This window comes from Mauremys reevesii, linkage group 8 (assembly GCF_016161935.1).
Source record: "Mauremys reevesii isolate NIE-2019 linkage group 8, ASM1616193v1, whole genome shotgun sequence".
Taxonomy (NCBI): Eukaryota; Metazoa; Chordata; order Testudines; family Geoemydidae; genus Mauremys; species Mauremys reevesii.
The window spans coordinates 76,155,511-76,179,486 of record NC_052630.1 but is presented as its reverse complement, the minus strand read 5'-3'; the positions used below and the strand labels follow the sequence as shown (position 1 = coordinate 76,179,486).

Below are 23,976 nucleotides of genomic sequence, written 5' to 3'. Positions count from 1 at the left end.
TTATAGCAGTCTCGGGTGATGACCCAGCACATGTTGTTCATTTTAAGAACACTTTCACTGCAGATTTGACAAAATGCAAAGAAGATACAAATGTGAAATTGGTAAAGATAGCTACAGCACCCGACCTAAGATTTAAAAATATGAAGTGCCTTCTAGAATCTGAGAGGGACGACGTATGGAGCATGCTTTCAGAAGTCTTAAAAGAGCAACACTCTGATGCAGAAACTGCAGAACCCAAACTACCAAAAAAGAAAATCAACCTTCTGCTGACGGCCTCTCACTCATGATGATGAACATGAGCATGCATTGGTCTACACTGCTTTGGATGATTATCAAGCAGAACCCGTCATCACCATGGATGCATGTCCCCTGGAATGGTGGTTGAAGCATGAAGGAACATATGAATCTTTAGTGCATCCAGCACGTAAATATCTTGCGACACTAGCTACAATAGTGCCATGCAAACGCCTGTTCTCACTTTCAGGTGACATTGCAATTAAGAAGCATGCAGCATTATCTTCTGCAAATGTAAGAAAACATGTTAGTCTGAATGATTGGCTGAACCAGAAGTAGGACTGAGTGGACTTGTAGGCTCTAAAGTTTTACATTATTTTGTTTTTGAATGCAGGGTTTTTTGTACATAATTGTACATTTGTAAGTTCAACTTTCATGATAAAGAGATTGCACTACAGTACTTGTATTAGGTGAATTGAAAAATACACCTCTACCTCGATATAACGCTGTCCTTGGGACCCAAAAAATCTTACTGTGTTATAGGTGAAACCGTGTTATATTGAACTTGCTTTGATCCACTGGAGTTCGCAGCCCCACTCCCCCGGAGCACTGCTTTACCACGTTATATCCAAATTCGTGTTAAATCGGGTGGCGTTATATCAAGGTAGCGGTGTACTATTTCTTTGTTTTTTACGGTGCAAATATTTGGAATAAAAAATAAAGTGAGCACTGTACACTTTGTATTCTGTGTTGTAATTGAAATCAATATATTTGAAAATGTAGAAAACATTAAAAAATATTTAAATGGTATTCTATTATTGTTTAACAGTGCGATTAATCACGATTAATTTTTTTTAATCGCTTGACAGCCCTAGTTAGAATACACGATGGTTTAAAAATGAGTTTTTCGGGGGGTATCATAAAAACTTCCCCTAATCATGATTGTGGAAATCCTATTCAAAATTGCTTATGGTAGGTTCCTGCAAACACTTACATGAGTAAAGTTGCTTGTGTGTGTGCATAGTTCTTTGAGTTCTATGGGAAGAATAAAGTTAGTTACCCGCTTAAATGTTTGCAGGGATCAGCCCTAATGCTGCATATAAAAGCTCCAGTTGTTCATTTTTCAGTATCAGTCGGTGGGAAACTGTTCCAAAAAGATGTTTCAAAAATATCTGTTACTGTGTCACCTTTGAAATTCCTTTTTATTAAATCCTTAATCTTTTTTTCTTTTTGGCAGACCACCAGATATAGAACTGCTGAAGGAGGGGCAAAGGTACAGCTGAATCAATTCTTCTTGCATTTAACGTATTCAGAGTTGGAAAGGGAAGCCTTTGATTTCCTGTTTTGCTGCAATATATAATGTACCATTATTGCAGACCACACAAAGAATATTTGCCTTGTTTAGCTTTTTCCTTTGTGATGCTAAAAAGAGTATTTGATCTGTATGATTTAGTGTACAGCTGCTCGTAGCCTGTAACTCTTAATTGAAGCTGTTGAAACCCGACACAAACGCAATGTTTGTACTCTGCATATTTTGTACCATCGATTCTTTATAAACTAAATGGTACCAATTATATGTGTTGAAAGCTTCTGTGAGTCTTAATATAAAACATTTATATCTGAAAAATATAAATCCTACCACTCTTTGTTTGCTTCCACCTCTTTGTCAGTTCTGTAAATTGTGATTTTTTTTTTCATGTTTTCCTGTACAGCATTTGTCCATTAGGGGGCAAACTCGCATATTCCTGCAGAAACAAGTAATCTACTATCCCCTTGTTCTTAATCAGCATACTGTATTTTATTCATATAATGGAAAAATGTGGCTTAAAATGCCTGTGTTCACTCTAGAATTTTAAGATGCTAAAATTTGGCAGCATAAGTCTGACCTTACGCTCTTTTTTTCTTCTAAATTTTGTCAAAGCAAATATTTTTTTTCTTTTCCTCCCTACCCCTCATTTGCAACATAAGATGTCTGCTGTATAGTATCTGCAGTAGTCATCTTGATTACTAAACACTAAAACTCCTTTACATTTGAAATTTTTTTCTTAGAAAACAAATCTTATTTAGATCTCTTAGTAAGGGTCTAATTCTTAATGTTAAATAAAATAATACACCGTTGCTAGAACAAACTTATTTGTTCATTCTTAAAAAAGATGCTATTCAAAATCATCTAGTTTGCAAATGCTATTATAACTGAAGTCTATGATGTGTTTTAATGATAGTCTATTTCTTCTGTAACAGTGGCCAGTCTGGGGAAGAAGTAAAACTACATGATGAAGTCATTAAAGTCTCAGATATTGAAAATCCTAAGACATCAGCAAGCCAGTGTGACTCTGGTTCCCATGGCACACACAGTGACAGCAGCAGTGATACTGAACAAGAATTTGTTTCCTCTATTCTACCAGAAAATCGATCAAATGCAACCAGTCTGGTGCAACCATTGCACAAAAAAAGTGTACTAAAAAAGAAGCCTGGTCAAAATATAAACTCCATGCATAGAGATGGAGACCATAGAGTGATAAATGTCTCCGAACAATTAAGTGAGTGCAAATTAGATCTCCAGGAAAAAAAGAGTTCTTGTTCTGTTACTGGCATTTCTTCAGACACTATTATATTGGAAAACTTAAAAAATCCAGAAAACTATGAAAATAGGTCTAATGGTTCACAAGTAGTTTTGCTAGGTGTGAGCAAAAAGGGGTCAGAACAACTCAAAAAAATACTTGCTAAATCAAAGCAGCATATCAAACCTGAAATGAGTGCACCAGTTGATTCCCATACCTCTACACGTAATGTGTTAGATGTGCTTAAGCAGACTTTTATTGAATGGAGGACTGAAGACACTTACAAGTTTCTCTGTGGTTCCAGCTATGCTACTGTACACTTACCAGAACACACATCCGCTGTCAACTGTGAGAAAGAAGAACTTGATGAGGATGACTTAGAAACAGCAGATGACCTTAATGATGCTGCTGCTGCTACAAGGGAATCTAAAAACAGTTTGAACCAGTCTTTGCCTTTTGGGGGCACAGGTGCAACAGTTAAACCTTTGCCTAGCTATGAACAACTAAAAGAAGAAACAGAACTATTAGGACTAAGAGTAAAGGAATTCTATAAAGGAAAATGCCTCTTGACTGAAGAAGCAACAACACAGGTGGAAGGAGCGGAGCATCCTAGCAGTGTTAAAGTAAGAATCCTGAAAAACTGGACTGTTTAGTTCTGTATGTTTATACAGTGCTTAAGTCAATGGGGCACTGACCTATATGGCCTCTAGGTGTTACCACAATATAAATGTTGATAATAATCTAATAGTAAAATTTCAGCATTGTCACCTTCTGTATGTCACTCTGAAGCTAGAATGTGTGAGTCCATGTGATTAGAGAGACAAGCTGGGTGAAGTAATATCTTTTATTGGACCAACTTCTGTTTTAGCCAAACAGAGCTCTTCTTCAGGTCTGGGAAAGGTACTCCAAGCGTCACAATTAATTCCAAGGTGGAACAGATTGTTTGGCATAAGTAGTTAGCACATACTCTAATCTGAAGGATCATTCAAGGTAGAGTGGCCCATTAAAACCTCTGCAGTCATAGGGCAAAAAGCAGGGGTTAGTGTGTTACAGATTGTTGTAATAAGCCATAAATCCAGTGTCTCTGAATCCATTTTTTTTTAGTGTCTAGCAGAGTTATGAATTTAACCTCCCAGGCTCATCAGCGTGAAGCAATGGAAACAGTTACAAGCATGTCTGAGAGCTCTTTTTCTCTAGAATATCACCAGTTTCAGTCATCACTGGGATTTGCAGTCTGTTCCCATATGTACTGGTAAATGGAGACACGTGACTTTACAACTTAAACCTGTGCGACAGAACGGACTTTCAGCTAGTAATAACAATAATTAAGGATGGCCAGCTCCTGAGCAATTACCTAGGTTTTGGCTAGCTAAAATAATGAATTCTCATGTTCAGTTTCAACAGCTTCTTGTTAAGTTACAGAATGTCATGGACTAATCAGCTGTTTAAGTATGCTTTAACCTTGTATAAAGCACAGAAAGGAAGCACTGCTAAACTGAACTAATGTAAGAATGTTAAAGGTTAAATTAATTCTATCTGGCCATTGTGCAGATGCATAAAGGGAAGAAAGGATGGAAGGAGTCTTTTCCTCCACCCTTCCTCTGTGGCCTCTGCATGAGGGCCAAACACAACCAACATCCCTGCTCTCAGAGTACTGGAGCAAATGCTTCCCTCAGAATCGCAGAGACTTCCCAGTCTTTCAGATTTCAAATATTGCAAGGAAACATATAGCTTTGGGAACTTTTTCACTTTCTGGGCATTAAGTCATCATGTCTCAGAGCTTTGCATCTCTTCCTGTCTGTCTTCTGGTAGGAGGATTTATAGACACGAAGAGATGCAAAACTGTATGAGGTTTCACCTCTTCCAAGTCGAGTAGGCCAGCTCTAAACATCCAGTTCCTTTTGTCTCCATCATATGGAGACAGGACTCTGGGCTGACTAGACTAGGTTACACATTTTGTGTTGGTGTATGTAGTTTTGGGTTTCTTTAAGTTTTAGGAAGTTTTCGATATGAGAAGGAGTAATTTTGCAAAAGCTTATTTTTATTAAATAAAGTAACTGTAGTGTGCTTACATAAGACTCCCCCTGAAAAGTTGTCATTAGTTTTATGATACCCTCCATAATGGCTTCTGAAGAAAGGAAAAAAATAGATTAGGAATATAGGTAGGCCTGGCTTCACATGGGAATCTCAACAAGTAAGCAAATTGTAATTAAGGCCCGATTTAAATAACAGTTCAGTCCTTCAGGAGCTCATACAGTTCCTAACCACTCCTGTCAACTACAACTTCCACTACTCTGAAGCCAGATCATTATTTCTAAAATCTAGCCTTTAGGTTTTGAATATTCTTTCCTTTCATGTATGTAAATACTTATTGCACTTGTGCCATTTTTTTCTGCTCAGAAACAGTAAAATTTAACAATCAATAATTGGCCACAATATTGCTTTGATATATTGACTGACTTTAAAAAATTGACTTTAAAATTCAAATGTCTACCATGTTTTCATTATGTTTTTGTATTGTAATGTAGGACGACCGGCAGGGTGATCCCATCCTCCCGCTTGTAGATTCCCATGCCCAAATGCAGATTCGAAAGCAGATTGTACTTGAAAAATTGAGAAAAGTGTAAGTATCCCTTCTTTCTCTTTGAGTACTTATGACTAAATTAAGTCTCCAGCCCAAATTAGCTCAGAATGTCTCTGCCCACTCATTAATCAGTGCCACATATATTGAGTACGTTACACAAGTGCTCTGCGATGTCCATTTGCTGCCTATTAAATTCCATCCAGAAATTAAAATATAAGATAAAACCATAAATTCTTTAATGAGCTGGGATTTAGTTGCTTGAGGTATTGTCTCTTTGTGTGTGATACAGCTGTGGTTGTTATTAGTGGACATGCTCAATCTGACAACCTCCTGGGTCATAAAGGAAGGGCCTGCTGGCAAGGCATCTTACAAAAGGAACTTTCCCCTTTCTTAGGTGTGTCAGAGCCCATGTTTGATAAGCTTCTGCTCATGTTGTAAAGCTCATTATCCTCCCTTCGCATGGGGGGAGTGGGGTTTTCACAGGCTTTTGGGAGTTGTTGGTGTTTATAACTGTGGGGGAATACATTCCAGTGCAATTTATGTATTTTGTGGATTTTAATGTTTGCTATTGCAAATATGCATGGAGCTTAAATAAGGGATAAGTGCTTTCAAGAAGTCAAAATGATCTTGTTGTCTAGATGGAAAACTAACTTCTTTTCCTTATTTAAAAGAGTTTTCTGATAGACTTAAAAATATGAAGTATTGCTAATAACGTTAACACACTAACTTTGAAAGCTGAACTGGAAAATTTGCTCAATTCTAAATGACACTGTTTGAGGCAGGAAAAGTATCGCTATGTCTTGTACGGTATCAAGCATATTGTCACTAAACAGATATGGCCATATCTACACAGAAGAAAGCATAGTTTTGAAAACTGTTACATAGTTCCAGCAAAGTTCTCACTGAATCAGTTTCTTATATAGATGGCTGATGTGATGAGGCTCATGTCATTTTTTTTTTTCTCCTGCTTTGTCCCTGCCTCCACTGGCTGTAGGCAGCCAAACTACATTAAAGCCTGTCTAAACTGAATTTTAAAAGTTTCCAAACACTATTCCCTTCTCATCATAGATAGGGCCTTTGTGCACTAAAGAAAAAAGCATACTGCAGTTCAAGGTCCTATATACATTGGCACTAAAAATGGCTAAACTAGCAAGGTTTAAAACCATATAAAAATGTCTCCTGCCTAAGCAGTGCAGAAAAGAAACAGTTTAAGGACCATGAATAACAACTTAGTCTAAAACATTATTATTTTTAAATGGCCATGGCTTGTCTGTGTTGCCTAGGCTACCTTGGCATGAGCCCCTCCCCCGCACCCCCTTTTTAAAAAAAAAAAAATAAAGTTCCATTAGCATTTCTTATCAGAACTGCATTGTAACAAAATTGATGATTGTTAATCAGAGATCCTAAGAAAACTTCCCGGAGTGAACTGCCAGAGTGAATGTCATCACAGCTACCAAGAGCATGGTTTGAAATAGTTTTATTATATTATAAATCCATGTTCTCATTCCTTCATTAATTTATCACATCTGTCACTTATGCTGAACCTTCTCATACTTCAAGCAAAGGGTGAATTTAATTTGTACTGTCTTTGCGCTCTGTATGTGTGACATGGGCTCTCAGCTACTAATATACCTATATAATAATAGGTATATTCTCTGCACCTAGCTGCTAATTCAGTTGTGTAGTTTCCTCTGACTACTTCTTTTGAACCCAAATAAAATTATGAGAGTAGGAACATTACTCACTTAACAACTAAATGAATTAAACAGCTATGAGCTGGGTGCAAACTTTTAAGGAGAGTACAAATGCCATTTCTCTCTTAAGTAGATACTTTCTAGGTATATTATATCCTCCCCTTGGAGACTTAATTAAGAAAATTAAATTATTTCACTGCCAAAGAAATCTAAATATTGCAAATTTGAAATAGTTTTGACACTTAAAATTCCAGTCTTCCATATTGTAAACCTAATTGCTTTTGTAAGAATGCCTTGGCATAACTGACATTGGAAGCTAATTAATGACATAACTTGCTAAGCAGCAAGTATATCAAAAGTCTTATCCTATTATGCTCTTCTCCAATAGCTACTATAAAATGCAGTGACATTGCAGCAATGCCTTCTCTAATAAGTGAATCTGAAGTGTAAACTATATGCCAGAGCTAAAGCTCAAAGAAGTCAATACAAGTCTTTCTAGTGATTTCAGTGAGCTTTGGATAAGGCCCTATTTGAGGAGCAAATGGTTGTGTATAGAAAGAAAGAAAGAGAAAGAAAGAAAGAAAGAAAATAACCTAATATCCTTTTGCTTCCAGATTGCCTGCAGTTTTGGGCCCACTTCAGATTACGCTAGGTGATGTTTACATGGAACTGAAAAATCTTGTGAAAACTTTCAGGTAAGTGTTGGTCTTTTCAGGGATTTTTCCTGATTGAGTAAATAACATCTAATGTAGACACACGTGAATTAGGATCAAAGGAACCCCAGTGAAGATTTGCCTTGCTTCAGTAGTAGGTCAGTGTAGGTAACATCGTATTCCCTGTGGACTAACAAGGCAGCCCCATCCCCTGCTCCACTGACTGTGCGCGGGTCACTATGAGTATTTTATATATTTTTAAGAAGTAGGCCAGTGGTCTCAGGAGGATGCTGATGAGTCCTTTAAAGATACTATTGCCCTGTCATCTCCTATTAAGCATGGGCTTTTGAGATCTGTCACTTCCTCAGTGCACCCTGCAGCTGGGCTAAATGGGGCTATGGTGTGATTAATGATGGTTGCTGCCAAGTCCCTGAGCAGTGAGGAAAGTCAAGCTTGGCCCACTCCTGATTGCAAGGGGAAGGATAGAGAACAGCTAAGAACCATGTTAGTTCCCTATCACAGGGAGCCAGTGATCTTTAATCTCTCCCTATGGCCTCAGTGAGCCTAGGTCCCAGGAGCACTGATGAAGGTGGCAGCACAGACAAAGAGGGTGGTGGTAACTTTTCTAAACACCTACCCACTCTGTGGGTCAGCAGCCAGTTCCTCTTCACTGACACAACACAGACCCAGTATAGGCTCCATGCCCTTGAGCCCCAGCAAGAAGAGGGAGTGATAGCAATTGCTAATTATGAGTGGCCTAGCCATGTTTCAGGACATTGACTTTAGGTGTTAATGTTTTTGCTCTTGGCCGTTCAGTGCAACCCAAGAATTTTTAAAAATGCTTTTCTTGTGGCGTTCATATTTTAATGAGTAGAATGTCAGTTCCACTTGAACCCTTAATTTTGGCTAACATCTTCAAAGACCATGTTAGACTAAAGAGCTGTAGCAGGGACTTGTAAAGACAGAAAACGTTTTGGTTTTTTTTATGGTGATGGAGCTGGTACACATGATTTTTTTAAAATTTAATTTCTATTATTGCTGTTTTTTTAAATAAATCCTGATTAACTCCACACTTTCTCCTAGCAACTATGCCAAAAATTTGTAAAAGGTTAGGGAATAGCTTCTTTCATATATGCTAGAGATGCAGGGGTATACCCCACATACACGAATGACCTGGGTTTACAGAAATGTAGGATTTTTAGTCAGTCTGTAATGCCAAATTCATAATAGTCCCCTTAGTCTGCCTGAGTTATCTGGATTGCTGAAACTAGCATGGATTTTGGTGTACTCCAACCATGGGCCTTTGTAACAGACCCCTCACAGTAGTGTCTCAGCACCAAAACAGACTTCTTTCAAAAGCATATCTGAAAGCAATTTTGGACATTAGTTAAATTTGGCGCTCTATTATTAGGATTTTGACATACAGATTTTACCATCTTCATTATTATTTGTTAGGATCTGTTGCACGATAGCCCAACTGAACTTTTATTGCCAATTTATTGTAAATATGATCTGAATTGCAACCTGCCTGAGGACTCGTCACTGTTATGTTTCATCTTATTTTTTTTTTTACTCCTCCTAAATAGATGGAGCAGCGCCTTTTCAGTATTCCAACCTTTAGTGTTGAAACAAAATAGAATAAAATCTTTCTTATTATTGCATCTGATGTTGCTTGAGTTGTCTTTTGAGTCACTTAATGTTGAGACCTTTTTGCAACACCTTTTGGATAAGGTGTAATTTGAAGGCCATTGGTAGCTAATTGGGAGTTCTTCTAATGTGGAGGATCTTAGGTGAACTCTTTCCTTGGCAGTTGGTTTGTGTTTAATTGCTGTTTGGGGATTGTTTTTCTACATATTGAATTTATTGTAGCACCTAGAGCAATGGGTAGGTGCTTTAGGAACCTAAATAAATACAAGGTACATAGGGTGGGGCCAAATTCTCCACTTCAGTTATCCGTAGAATCAATTCAACTAAACCTACATTTATTTTTCCTTCATATTGCTCCTAGCAAGAAGGAACAATTCATTGGGCCTTTTCTCCATCTATACCTGGACTTCTGCTTCAGCAGAAGCTGGTGGCAAATACTACCTCATGGACATGAGGATAAAAGCAGTAGTCATTGATGCATAAATCTCCAATCCTGCAGACGCTTATGTGCCCAGGCTTAACTTTACTCACATGAGTAGTCTCATTGATTTCAGCATGAATACTCACAAGGGACAGTTAAACCATTTGCTGAAGTACTTGGAAGATTCAGAAGTACCACTTACTATGTAATGGGGTTGAAATGCTGAATAAAATAATGAGTGGGCATCTCTGACAAATAAAAGTCCTCTTTTCTGCTTCGTGTACTGGAAGTACTTCAGGCTGAAAAATTGTTGAAGGCCCATCATAGGGGATAAAACACATGGCCATAATATGGGAGAGTTTAGTTAAAGAAGAGTAAAAGAGAATGTGGTGAACTGAGCAACAGCAATTTTCAGCTCCATTGGTTTTTAAAGGAACACTTGCAGTTCAGCCTCTTTTGGGCAGCATTTTATTCAATCACCACTGCTGGGAAGCGCTCTAAAGAGATCTCTGGAGACAGTTCAGAATGGTTATAGTTCTTCCCAAGCAAAGTCCCTCAGTGCCTGTAAGCTTTTGTTACAAAAATTGAGATGTCAAATAACTCTCCAGAGTCTGCCAGGGCACTTTGTTAAAGATCAAGAGAAAATTAGGTATTTACATAGAAATCTAGGGTAAATGACTAAGTGAGTAAATTAGACACACAAAGCGGGTGAGGTAATATCTTTTATTGGACCAACTATTGATAAAACTGATAGATAAATACTTTTTCACCCAATGGACAATCAGCCCATAGAACTCCTTGTCCCAAGATACCACAGAAGACAAGAGCTTAGCAGGATTTTAAAAAAGATTGGACACTTTATACAGATAACAAGAATATCCAGAGTTGTTATAGTATGGACAAAAAACCAGGAGTTTGGATATAATTACTTATGCACTTCAGTGCATAAGCCAGTCCCTAATGGGAGTTAGGAAGAAACTTTTCCTAGGGCATGTTATTCGATGATTGTCTATTGCACTTTTCTTGTACCTTCATCTGAAACATCTGGTGCTGGCCACATTCTGAGATAGTATACTAGATCTGATTCAGTATGGCAATTCCTCTGTTTCTCGGCACTTCATCTGTAAGTTTCCTTTCAAGGTGACCACCTGCCTCTTTGAGCATGGGATGCAGTACGTTCTATCCCTGGGGTGAGCGAGCCCTTATATTGTTAAAAGAGCTTCTTTTCTGAAAATTCTAGATTGATGGGTCTCAGAGCCAAGTTTTGGCCCAAAAGCACTGTGGGTGTGCTTGAACCTTGTCTCCACTTGTTGTGTCCTATTCCTGTTAGAGGCAAGGATCAGGCCATCACACTATTCTTGCCAGAGGGGAATCTGATCAATGATGGATCACTCAGGCAGGAACTGACATTAATTTAATGAGAAAATGTACCAAAGTAAAACTATAGATGATTGGCATTTTGATGCTAAAATAAATATGACCTCCTGCACGCATTTGCCTTTCCCTGAGTTTTTTGTTTAACACAATTGTTACCTAAAGTTTGGGCTTCTTTATTGCTCCTGCAACTTCCCATGTCAAAATTAGCTTTTTCTTCTTTGAGTAATTGTTTCTGTGGGTACTCCGCTTCAGGTGTGCATAGACATGTGTGCCTCTGATCAGAAACTTTTGGTAGGAATGTCTGCATGGTCCATGCCTGTGTGCTGTACATTCTTGTGCTCCAGTCCAAGGGCATATAAGGCAGGCTGGACCTGCTGTTGCTCCAGTTACTTCTCAACTGCCCAAGGCATGAGACAAAGCACTGCAATATCTGTGAATTAGCGTGGACCCCTAGTCCTAGCTAACTTTCTTCAGCTTATCCTTAAATTTGTATTTTTATTTTACTTTTTACTTACCTTGCACACTTTTTGTGTGGTCTTTTCATTGCCCCCGCCATCTTTTTCACAGTCAGGGTTCTAAAACCTGCCAGACATGTAGAAGGTCTTCTTCCCTTCAGCAACAGTCATTCCAGCTATCCTCACTGACTTTGTGTCAACATGCAAGATCTTCATCAGATTTGAAGGCAGACCCAGGAAACTGAGGAAGGCTAGACTTAAGCTGCTTCCCCTGGTGCATTCTGTGCATCCTTCCTCCAACTGAGGGCCCACCAACAGCCCTAACTCAATATATAGGGTCAGCCAACCAACGCTGTCCTTCAACTTCTACGGCTTTGTCTCTGTTGGGTAAGAATCATGGCCAGCTCCAGAGACTAGCTCAAAGGGCTCAAAAAAGAAGAGACCTAAGTCCATTGATAGAGAGGAGTTGAAGAAAGGGGGTACTTTACCTCAGAAATCTACAATGAGATCTCATGTCCCATCTCAGGTACAGTCAAGGCTCCTAGACTCTCCTGTACTGCGCTTCCTGCACCAACTAAAAAGACTTCTAGTGCTACTTGGACTGAAAAGTTTCTTGATACACAGCCCTACCTGGTACTGATGGAAGTACCTGGTTCAGAACCAGCCAGGCAAAAGAACTCTGCCACCTCAAAGAGATCAGTACTGGCACCAGCTGCCCCAGTCCCTGCCCCTCCGGCAGGGCACAGTTACCAAGGGCATTCTGATCACGACCCTTTCCATCTTCGATACTAGTGGCTTCAGCTACAGTGGACTTGGGCTCTCCAGTGTCCTGCCTCCCCTATACTGAGCAGATTCCTGTTCCTGAAAAATCTCCTAATCTCTGAGGAGCCCAGGTCTCCCCTACTAATGGTACCGAAGAAAAACACTCCTCCAGAGCACTCTCTGGTACCAATGAGATCAGCTCCCACCTTCAATAGAGGGGAAGACTCCTCTTCTGACTCCAGAAATCTCAGGGTTTCACCACCTGCTCGTTCAGAAGTCTATTCTGAAAGAATTTAATCAGAACCCAGGCACATGCAAGCCCCTCAACAGCCCTCTTGGTATAACCACCCTTAGGGTCCAATACCCTTCCCCTATGCCCATCTCAGGGGCTCTTCTGGAATCCCTGGGCCACATATGGGGAGACCAGTCCTATAGAGCACAACTTCTCAATAGGGCCACGAGGAGAGAGAGCTACACTGTTTCTCAGTACCCTCTTCACTTGTCCTCTTGTCAGGAGGAACCCTTTGTGGAGCAAGAACGGAGGGCTGATTGGGAAGCTACAGCACCCACAAATAAATCCTCCTCTTCTCCAGATGGAGCTGTAATGCCGCTTTCCCCCTCTCCTGTGCAGATGACTTCAAACCTTTTCAAGACTTCATGAAAAGAATAGTTGAGTCTCTGCAAACCCCTCTGGAAGAGGTGCAGATTGGTGAGAAAAACCATCTTGAACAAAGCCTGTACTTTGCTAGTTTTAGACTTTTAGATGCATGTTTTCACTTGCACACAGTTTTGGGGAAATTTGGGACTAGGAGTGTGTTAGGATCACTTTGCTAGTTGTAACCAAGGCTGATGGAAGCCAGAGTGGGGCTGTAGATAGGCTGCTAGGGTCAGAACTGCTGAACCAGGCTGGCTGCATAGCACCCAAACACTCAAGGTCTGTCCTGCATGCTTGTTGCTGACTGAATATCACAGGCTGGGAGCTACAGTACCAAAGTATCGTGAGGCACTCTGGCTTACAGGGTAACAGATAACACATCCCCTTACTGGTCTGTATTGTACCCCAAACCTTATGGCAGCCGTTCATCCTGGTTACAGCCCACTGATATCCTAGGAAGGTCCAGAGCACAATGGAGGATCTTCTGTTCAAGGCCACCAAGCTGTTCATTGACAACATGACTAAATACCTCCAATCCAGAGCAAATCTTCAGTACTTAGGAATCTATTATCCTGCAAGCAAAAGCAGGTACAGCAGACTACAGACCAGCCCAGAGGTCCTGCCCCATCTAATTTCAAACATATCACAGGGCCACAGCACCACCTAAGAAAAGATCTTGGTTCCAAAAGAAGACCATCTAGCTTCATCTCTGTGGTCATGTAGCTGTCAACCTTCACCAAGCGGCTGTTTTGATATATTGGTTGAGAGTCGTGAAAATGGATCCTTTGCCACAGAAAAATGTTGAATTTGCATTTTTCCCAGAGAATCTTTAGTTTTTACATTTTTGAGAAAAAATAAAAACATATATTAACTATTAACTAAATTTTACTAAAAGTACCAGTGTCACTTATTCAGTGCATTCAACCTCCCCCTCTTGTGGTTGATTTTTGAATATGCTTTAAATTTACATAGCTAAACACACTCTAATAAACTGCTTCCAGCATATAGAAGTTATTCAGCAGAGTAAAGGGGTTTGTGTTCTAATGCCTCTCAAATTTCACTACATCCTCCAGATGTGAGTAATTAAAGTTATGAAAAGACCACCTCATATGCCCACATTAACCAGGACATTCAGTTATCCATCTTCTACCCTAAGCTGCACAATTCTAGGGTGGAAGCTAGTCTGCACACTCTGAATGTTATGAGGGCACTAGTGTTCTGCCTAGAAAGAACTAGACCCTTCAAAGCCTCTCCTAGACCGTTTGTCTTCTTTGTAGACAGAATGAAAGGAACCTCTATTTCTACCCAAAGACTATCCATGTTGGTCTCTGGATGCATTTTGTCCTGCTACAAACTCTCTACAGTGCATCCGCCCTCAAGGGTGACTGCCCACTCCACTCGAGCACAGTCTACCTCTGTGGCTTTGCTCAAGAATGTCCCCATCAAAGGCATCTGTAAAGCTATCACCTGATCATCCATTCACACCTTTTCCCAGCACTATGCCATAGGTAAGGCCTTATATTTTCAGGTTTTATTTTAAAATTTCCTGGGAATTTATCAATTTTTTTATTACAAAATTTAAAAAAGTGAAAATTGGTAAAACCTGAAAACAAAGGACAGCAGCAGCTATGGGCACCAGTACTCAGAGGGTGCAGCTTTATGCCCCCTGTCACTGCAGTGGTCAAACAATCTGAGCTGCCAGAACGCAGGTCCCTTCCTCTTCACAGTGGGGGAGCTGAAGGGCTGAGGTCAGGAGGGGACTCTGTCTGGCAGGGGAAGCAGATGGGCTGCATTGAAAAGCCCAGATACCCGGGACATTACTCAGGGGGTGCAGACTTCCGCTCCCTGTGGGCCTGTCACTGCAGTGGGTGTGTGGTCTCAGCTGCTGGGACCCAACTCCCTTCCCGTCTCTCAGCAGCTGAGACCACACAACCACTGCAGTGACAGGCCCACAGGGACTCTTCAAGGGCGGAGCTCACCCAAAATTTGGTGGAAATTGCTAAAACTTGAATATTGACTTTTTAAAAAAAAATGTAGGGATTTTCTGGAGAAAATCAGTAAATAGTGAAAACAAGTGTACGTTTCCAAGTCTAATGCAGCCTTTCGGATGGCTGTTCTCCAGTCGGCTAAATAGGACTTCTCAGCACCAGCCCCCATAGCCTGAGCATTGCAAAAGTCATCTGAAATGGAGCACTCATAGGGGGCAATTACTCAGAGAAGAAGTTGTTACTTACTCATACAGTAAGTTGAGTTCTTCAAGATGTTTTGTCCCTTCGGGTGCTCCACCCTTCTTCTCTTCTTTGTAGTCCAAGCATTAGGCTGGATTTCATGGTGGAGAAGGAACTGGAGCAGCGGTGGGTCCACCCTGCCTTATATGCTCTCAGATCAGAACAAGGGTGTACAGCAGTGGTTGGCAACCTGCAGCCTGCGGGCCATATGGTGCCCATCAGGGTAAACAGACGCAGGACGCGAGACATTTTGCGGACGTTGACTGTCTGCAGGCACGGCCCCCCACAACTCCCAGTGGCCGTGGTTCGCCATTCCTGGCCAATGGGAGCTGCAGGAAGCATCAGCCAGCATGTCCACTAGGCTACAGAATGCTTGCATGAATCACGTGGACACTGCTACCAAAAATCTCTTTTCTGAGGCATGTAGGCACGCACTGACACCTGAAGTGGAGAATCTGTAGGGACAAAACATCTCAAAGAACTCAAGTTACTGTACAAGTAAGTAACATCTCTTTATATGCTGTGCTCCTGTCAATGACTGAGAGGAGGCAAGATTTATATTTTCTCTCTTTACCTTTTATTTTTGATTCCTAGGTTGTTGTTTTTGTCTTCACCTGTCATCCTTTCACTATCCTGATTCTATTCGCCAAACATGTTTATATTCCTTCATGTGATGCTAATGCAGCTCTGCTGGTCATATCTCCACCTACAGGGATGGAGGAAATATTGCAGCTGGATTTAATGCTGCTTTTCCCCTTCTATTGTAGGCTGTGCTGTATGAAGCAAACCTGCTTCAGTACTTTGTGGGGTTTGACACCAGCCAAACCACCAGAATGACCAGTTGGAATCTTTTGGGATCTTGGGAGCATTCTCTGGCTTTCAGCACCTAGTCATCTAGCCTTACTTGGCCTAAGCAAACTTGCTGTAGTTTCTCTCTTTAAAAAACTTGCAGGACTTTTTGTCATACTTTTTAACAGAAAATTAGAACTCTGCAAACCCAAATCATAGGCTTAAACTTCTACTTTTAAAACATTGCTGCTAGGTTTTTTCCCCACAACATATGTTTAAAAGATATAATTGTACTGACATTTTTCTCCCCTCCCTCACAGATTGTTTTGAAGTAGCAGCTATGGCTAAAGATAAGACAAAGAATTAGTGACCCATTTTTAGTGGGGACTTGCACTTGACTGTTTTTTGAAAGCTTTAGTCTTCAGATGCCAGGTGTTTTTTAAAGTGATTGCCCTTTTGCTGCTCCTTATTATTTAAGGCTTCACAGCTGTAGGTTGCATGCTTTAGTCTGATCTTCCTAAAATGGCTTTTTTAATACAGTTGCACAAGTGCTGTAGGACAGGTATTGTACCAAAAGGTTACTGGTTGTGGAATCTTGACTACTCATCCAATCCAGTGACGGTACAGCAGCAACCGATCTATATTACTGCATTCAGCAGGTTATCTATGTCTTCTGACTACCTCTGCTGTAAATAGCATATTGATGGCAATGACTAGTGTTGAGACCTTGCCAATCAATACTAACATTGAATAAGAGTTAATTGACACAAATAACTACATCTCTTAGTTTGTGTACAAGAATGACGCCTTCTTGTGCTCTAATCAATAATGGCTCCTTGTAGAGCACTGAAACAAAGCTGCTTTCTCTGCTATTTGACAGCGTTTTCCCAGGTGATTTGGAGCTGTCTCTTCCACTGTATCTCATCAGAGCAGATTAACTGGAATGTTACATATGAATTGCCTGTCAAGATGATTCCATCAGGCATTTCTTAGTAGTTTTTATCACTGTCATCGGTATTGAGTCAAGACCTTAAAGTCCTTGTTTTGTCTCATATTCTCTAAACAGAAAAGAGTAACCGTTTAGCACATATTAACTTTTTGTTGCTAGACACTGCCTTTAGCAATTTCATATAGTAGTCTGTACATGTTGGTATGTTTCAGACAATCTATGTTATTTAACCAAAAATACTCAGTATATTATATGACATGGCCATTTCGTTTAGTACTCAGTGTTAATTTTATTAAAGCATAGGAAGGAAATAATACAGATGGAGATGCACTGCTTCAGTAGTCATGGCTGAATCTTATAAAATTGATATTTAAACTATAGTCACACACTTATCTTGTTTGGAAGAATCACCTGGATTCACTGAGGATGGGGAGAAACAACACTGTTGTTTTAGTTTTTAATTTACAGAAGAAATTCCCTAGCTCTGCCAACTGCTCAGGCAGATAAAGAAATACGAAATGTTCATATATAGAGTGTTTTTCGCTAAAAGATGAATAGAAAAGTGTTAGGGTTCCAAACCAATAACCAGATACGCGTAATGCCAAGAATGAGAAGGTGGTTAGTTGAAATGAATTCCTATGCTGAGGAAATAAAGCAGGAAAGGGAAGCAGTGAGGATGTCTTGTTCTCCTTATTGGTCATATTTGAGTATCTGTTGCTTTTCTGTTGAAACCAGACTAAGCAGAGTTTACAAATTGTAATTGGAATTGTGTTTTATATGTGATTATTTTGAACCATTATATTAGCTGTAATATTCTGGAATTTTACACAAACTTAGCAAATAATAAGATTGCCCTGGATAAGGTTCCAAAGTGTCAAATGCTTGGATCTTTCAGTTATTCTTTTGTTAACCCTAAATTCTCATTCGGGGCAGGGAAAAGATCATTCCCTTATGGTGGAAAAGGTCAACCTTAAAACTCAAACTGTTGTTTTTGTCAGGTATTGATAAAAACAAATGGCATATATTACTGATTTAGAAGTGACTATATTTGTAATATTACCTTATTGCTTGGTAAATGATGTATGATATTATATGGTTTGTGATGTTCTGCTAGTGTAGCAGCTATCATAGTTTGTAATGCATTCAGAACACCAACAGTGCTCTGTCCTGCTGCTGAAACCAGTTTAGGTTATTGGCTAGAAAGCTATGGCTGTGATTTTGTAGCCAGTTAGAGGCATAGTCACCTTTTAATCAGTTCTGGATAACACAGTTCAGTTTCTGTCACACAGCAGTTTTTGCCATCACAGCAGTGTTTAGACATTCACACCTGCCTTGCTGCATAACCCTATTTTACTGGAACATTTTGAGAAAACCTGGCCAGTTATTCCATACTACCTCTGCAGGGTATAGACTGTCTAGATGACATGCACACAGAGTGGAAGCAACAGTCTGGCACAATGTACTCTGGGGTGTCCTAGCATACAAAACTGGTGAAGGAAGGAGAACTGGCAGAATAGCTAACATTGGCATGATTACAAAAAGACAACCATGTGGTAGGTTGGCCTCTGGCAGGGGCAAAACACTGTTAACTGCCATGGTTATGGAATTTTATTTACATTTTGTAAACATAAACCTGTGTAGTGTTAACTGTGCCAGTTGTGTGAATTGGGCCTTGGGGTCTGATGTGCAAGGTATCTTGGGACCTGACCTAAAAATTCTCATGATGTATTCAACAACTGACTTAAATTGTTCTGCCAAATCCACCTTTCTACTCCTCCACTTTGTGCTGTTCTCTCTCATGTAGTACAAAAGTGTCATATTGCAAGGCCAAAATCTATTTGTTCCTGGTTCCCTGGAAATATATGCTGACCACTGAGGCCCTCTAAGACACGGCAGAGTTTGTCATCTTCCAGATAAATCTGCTGCACGTGGAAGGAAACATTCTGCTCTGTGCCTCAGAGTTAACAATCTGGTGGGATGGTCTCATGCGTTATCTGTCTATCATGCAATATTTTTTCCCACCCCAGCAGCTGGGGCCATACTACCCATAGTTATTAAAATTCTATGAGCTCCCTAAAAGGGTCCAACTGTGGGCACTGGTGTCTAACAACTTTTATAAAATTGTCTGTAGAGGTAACTTATTGAGCTACCGCTTCAAAAACCAGTTGTTAGCATTGCCAAGTATAACTTCTGGTGTACATTGACCTGCCCAAAAAAGAAAACCCAACTTGTGATGCACATCCCTAGTTGAGATTGTAGGGCTTGAGGTTTAGAAAAAAATTACTTTGTCTTGTAAAGTGAGCACATTTGGTATGAAAATCTATGAGAGGCAAGAAACCTGGCCCTAAGGCCTGGTCTACACTGCTGCTTAAGTAGATGTAAGTTACGTCACTGGGGTGTGAAACAATCACCCCCCTGAGCAACATAGCTTACATTGACCTCATGCGGTGTCTACACCGCACTATATCGTCAGGAGGTGCTTTCCCACCGACTTACCTTCCAGCTCTCGGTGAGGTAGAGTACTGAAGTTGACGAGAGAACGCTCTCCCATCAACTCATCGCATCTTCATCAGACCCACTAAATTGACGCCACTGCATCAATCACAGCACCACCAATTTAGCATGCAGTATAGACAAGCCCTAAGTGTGCCATTTTTTCAGATTCTCTATTCAGAGTGGAGCCATACTTTATAAAATATGAACCTTAGTATGGGCACCAGGCAGAGAAAGGCATCATTTCAGCTCACGGGTAGTTAGTTTACAGGTCACAGGAATAGTTTTCTGGGTTGGGTTAACAGATAGGAGAAAGAGAGCATACTTTCCCCCTTCCACCCATGTTAAGGGCTTCAGACTGTAGCCAGCAAGTGGAGGCCCCTTGAAGGGGACTAATGATATGACTAGTGCTGTCAGCACAAGCCACAGTTGGCCATTCAGCCAGGGCCACCATATGCCTTTCCATAGGTGACTCCCAACAAATGTACATTTCTGGCCCGTCCAGCTTATTTGAAAACCTTCCAGGAACAGTTTCTTCTGTTGAAATGTCCTCAAATGGCTTGAGTCTTTCCTCTTAGATAAAACCCTGAAGGTTGTGATGGAAAACTGTCCCTCTGCCCCTAGAATGCTCCCACCGGGCCATGTCCCCCATCTTAGACAACTTCTGGATGAAGCCACTGGGTAAGCTGGTGAAACAGGCTGAAAGGTCACCATTATGGAAATGATGCCCTTCGCTATGTCTCTCAGCTTTCCCAGTGCCTTGTGAAATGAGAACATAAGTGAAAAGCAGCTGTATCAACTGAACCCCAGTAAGAGAGAAGGGTGCTGATAGAAAAAAGAAGCACTTTGAATAATTTACCAACTCCACAATATCTCTGAGTATTCACAGCTTTGGATGCCCAAATAGCCACACCTACTCTCATCTGTGGCTTTCCATAAGACTAGCCGCTGACCCAATCAGATCAAATCTGCCCATGGTAAATCTGCCCATGGCATTGTGACCTCCAGGCTTGACTTGTTGCAGCTCTGTTATATATAGGGATGAAGCTTCTCTTGGTGCAAAATCCAGTAGTCCACTTGTGCAGCAACATGGGTCTTGGTGCCACACACATCATTCCTGTGCTCTGCTCGCTGCACTTTCTCCTCATTGAATAGAATATAGTACAAAGACTCTGTCTTGATATTCAGAGATCACCAAGTGATTGGCCTTAGCTATGTGGAAACCTGTGTATCCCTTTGCAACCATGACCTCTATTGACAGCTACTCTAGATGTGAAACATGAAACTTGATCAGTAGGGGGAGATATGGAGTATGGGAGACAGAACTTTTGCTGGTATGGGACCTAGGCTTCTGAACTCTCTCTCTGGAAATAAGAATGACCTTGGACCTCACTGAATCCTGAACTAAATATGAATTCTGTTTCTTTGACTTAGCTTTTTTTTTTCCCCCTCACAGACCACTCATGCATAGGAGCCATGAGTGAGTGGGAGGGGGAATTCTGCTACCTTTCAAGCTATTACAACAGTTGCAGAAAAGAAAGAGGAATGTTCTTACTATTTGTGAGGTGCTGATATAAGAGGGTGATGAAGGCCAAAAATTTAAAATACCTAGATATTGTGCAATATTGTTAAAAATATAACGAACCAGATTCTGATATTAGCTACTTGAGTGTAAATCTGGAGAAATTCCACTGAATTCCATAGACTTACTCAGCTTTAACACTGCTGTAACAGGGACCAAAATCTGATCTCGTTGTGGGTGTCTATAAATAGGAAGGAGGTTGAAAATCTTCTTTTTAAGGATACTTGAATATTAATATACTAGCACATAATTCAGTGGGACTTCCAGGTACTCACCATTTCTCAAAATCAAGCCTTAAAACCCAGCCCCTTATTCTTGCTTAATGGTAAGTTTCAACTGTTCTGATCTTAGTTGAGTTCTAAAACATACAATTTTTTATATTGCCCTTATTATTTTTCAGGTTAACAAATACAAATATTATTCACAAAATTCCGGAATGGACCCTAATTGCTGTTGTGTTGTTATCAGCGTAAGTACTGCAATTATTCTAAATAACAGATATGACATATATCAAGAGGTGACATAATTCTAAGGATTAGAAAAATTATATCAAATATAAGGGTGTTTTTCTTTAAATCTGATTAACAACTATGCTAGGCATTATACACAGGTTTATTCATATAAATTCAACAGTGTTTCTTTTGCCAGCAATTTTGTAGCTGTCAGATTTTCAGTAACAAATAATCATGTGAAAAATTACAGCTTGCTTAAAAAATACTAAGTCCTACAGACCTCAGGTCAGTGTTGCTGGGTTTTTTTAAGCAATACTTCTCTTTTCACTCATCTCTCTAAAACATTCATTTTCTCTCTGATATATAGTACTTTTCAGCAGAGGCTTTGTTATATTTTGATCCAGTTATCTGTTGTGTAACCTATAAAAAGTACCCTTTGTGTATTATAATAGATATTACATATTCAATAATAGACTTGTTTTGAAAAAACTTTTAGAATGGAAGAAAACACAGTGGAAAATACTAAAGGATACTTTCTATTACATACTAATTTTAGTGTGTTCTTGCCTTTCTTAAATAATTCATTTTTCTCTACAGCAGGAATTCATTTGTTTTTACTTGAAAATAGGCAGTACATTTAAAAAATTATATACCCGAATTACTTTTCAACATACTGTTGAATAAACTTGTGTTTTGAGAGAGAAAAATTCTCATTTTGCAGCCATAACTTATTCAGACACATTCGGACTGGGATATTTAATTAAATATCCCCAATCTGCATTTAAACATACATAAACATTTAAAATGTCTAGACTCCTACATCATTTTAGTTTGCATGTGGTGAGATCTGGTCTTCAGCAGTTTTTTTTCTTAATCATAAGCCTGATTTTACATACTCCTTTTCAACATAATTCTGAAGTCATAAACAACACAAACTATAGTCAATACATCAAGTAACTGTCCCCATTTTTATTCTCCAGATTAGTGTACAGGTTTAAAGTTAAATAAAGGAAAAATGTAAAGGTTTCAGTGTTCTAACACAGGCAGTTCTTTTCACAAATTCATATTAAACATTTAACATTAGTTCACCTTTTAAGAAATCACTGGTGGTTTCACACAGTGTCAGACTCTGCCTTTCAGCAGGGTTAAAACCATCAAGCAATCTTTGTATGTCTTTCAGCTTGAATTACAAGATTGCAAAAATCTTATTGCATAGACTGTTTATTACCGCACTGCTGCTTCTTCTTTTGGGCTTCCTGGGTCACTGGAGCCTGTAGGACAGAGAAGTACTTACCAGACATTCACAGGTCAAGAAGTGTTGTGGGCCAACCTCATAGCGTCCCCAATACTGCACTTACTTTCTTTGATATTACTTCAGTCTGACACATTGTTCTGGCTTTACTGTCCCAAGGAAGGCTATACCAGTAGGCATTAGAGTAGGCTTCAGCGAGCCCTACATCTGTGTCACCCAGCCAGATACTGCTCAAATGATTCATTAAATCAGAACACAGAAAGTAACTTTACTTGAATGCCTTGGTATAAATTTTTTATCAACTGTAAGAACAAATCTTTTGTCATTTTTACTATACACTCTTATGGTTGAATTGGTAATTTGTGAAACAGATCTTATGAATTTTTCAGGCAGTTTCTTTACATTCAGTGAAATGACTATTTTGTTCACAAGTAAAATGTGTGTCTTTGGTCATCTGCTCCACACAGTGTTGTTAATGAGCTATAAATGTTTACAAACCTAATTGCAGTTTTACAATTTAAAATGTACCCAAGCAAAAGATGCAGTAGTAGCAGGCAGTCTTTTCTACAAAGCCACAGTCTCAGAATAGGAGCTGTCTTACTTCTGCCCAGATAAAGGCTTCAGAATTGGGCCATAAAATAGTGGAGACTAGAGAATATTCTTAATCTTATTCCAGTGAAAGCAAAGATAAAACTTCCATTGGCTTCAGTGGAAGCCAGAATGGGCACCAGGTTTGTTACAGAAGTGATGGTCTTTGGTTTCTAAACAATAGCCCAGTTACCTCCTCCTGTGGAGACACGAGTGCAGAGAGGGGAGGAGAACTTGAGGGTTCCCTTGAAGAATTTCCTCCCATTTCCTCTGTCTGGAGGGAGAGTATTGATTCACTTCTGGAAAGAAAAGGGAGTTCAGCCTTCAGAACCATGGCTTTTTGGAAATCCACATGGAACTCTGGGAAATCTGGCCAGGAACATCCAGATGGATGTCCTATACATCCGCTCCTCAGCTCCCAACCCGGCTCCCTGATAGTGCTGTTCTTCAGGCTGCTTGTGCTCCTGAAGAGGAATTCCAGGGCATGGAGGGGCTCCACAGAAAAGCTTTAGGCTGGATTAACTCTCCTGAAGATTCCATGGGGTCTAGAGCGGGATGATGCTTGTCAACAGCAGACTGATGATCACCATGGACCCCCAC

General features: G+C 40.0%; 1 protein-coding gene across 5 annotated transcripts in view; it reads left to right on the top strand.

The window, feature by feature from the left end:
- The window catches only part of RPAP2 (RNA polymerase II associated protein 2), a 63,006-nt gene that overhangs the window by 13,760 nt on the left and 25,270 nt on the right, over positions 1-23,976 (top strand). For 4 of the 5 annotated variants that reach the window (XM_039484064.1, XM_039484063.1, XM_039484062.1 and 1 more), the window contains exons 7-11: positions 1,472-1,507; positions 2,476-3,418; positions 5,324-5,418; positions 7,688-7,768; positions 21,485-21,553. In XM_039484064.1, coding sequence (XP_039339998.1) covers positions 1,472-1,507; positions 2,476-3,418; positions 5,324-5,418; positions 7,688-7,768; positions 21,485-21,553 — 1,224 coding nt within the window. The remainder of the gene's footprint in view (positions 1-1,471; positions 1,508-2,475; positions 3,419-5,323; positions 5,419-7,687; positions 7,769-21,484; positions 21,554-23,976) is intronic. The other variant, XM_039484066.1, reaches the window with a different exon arrangement.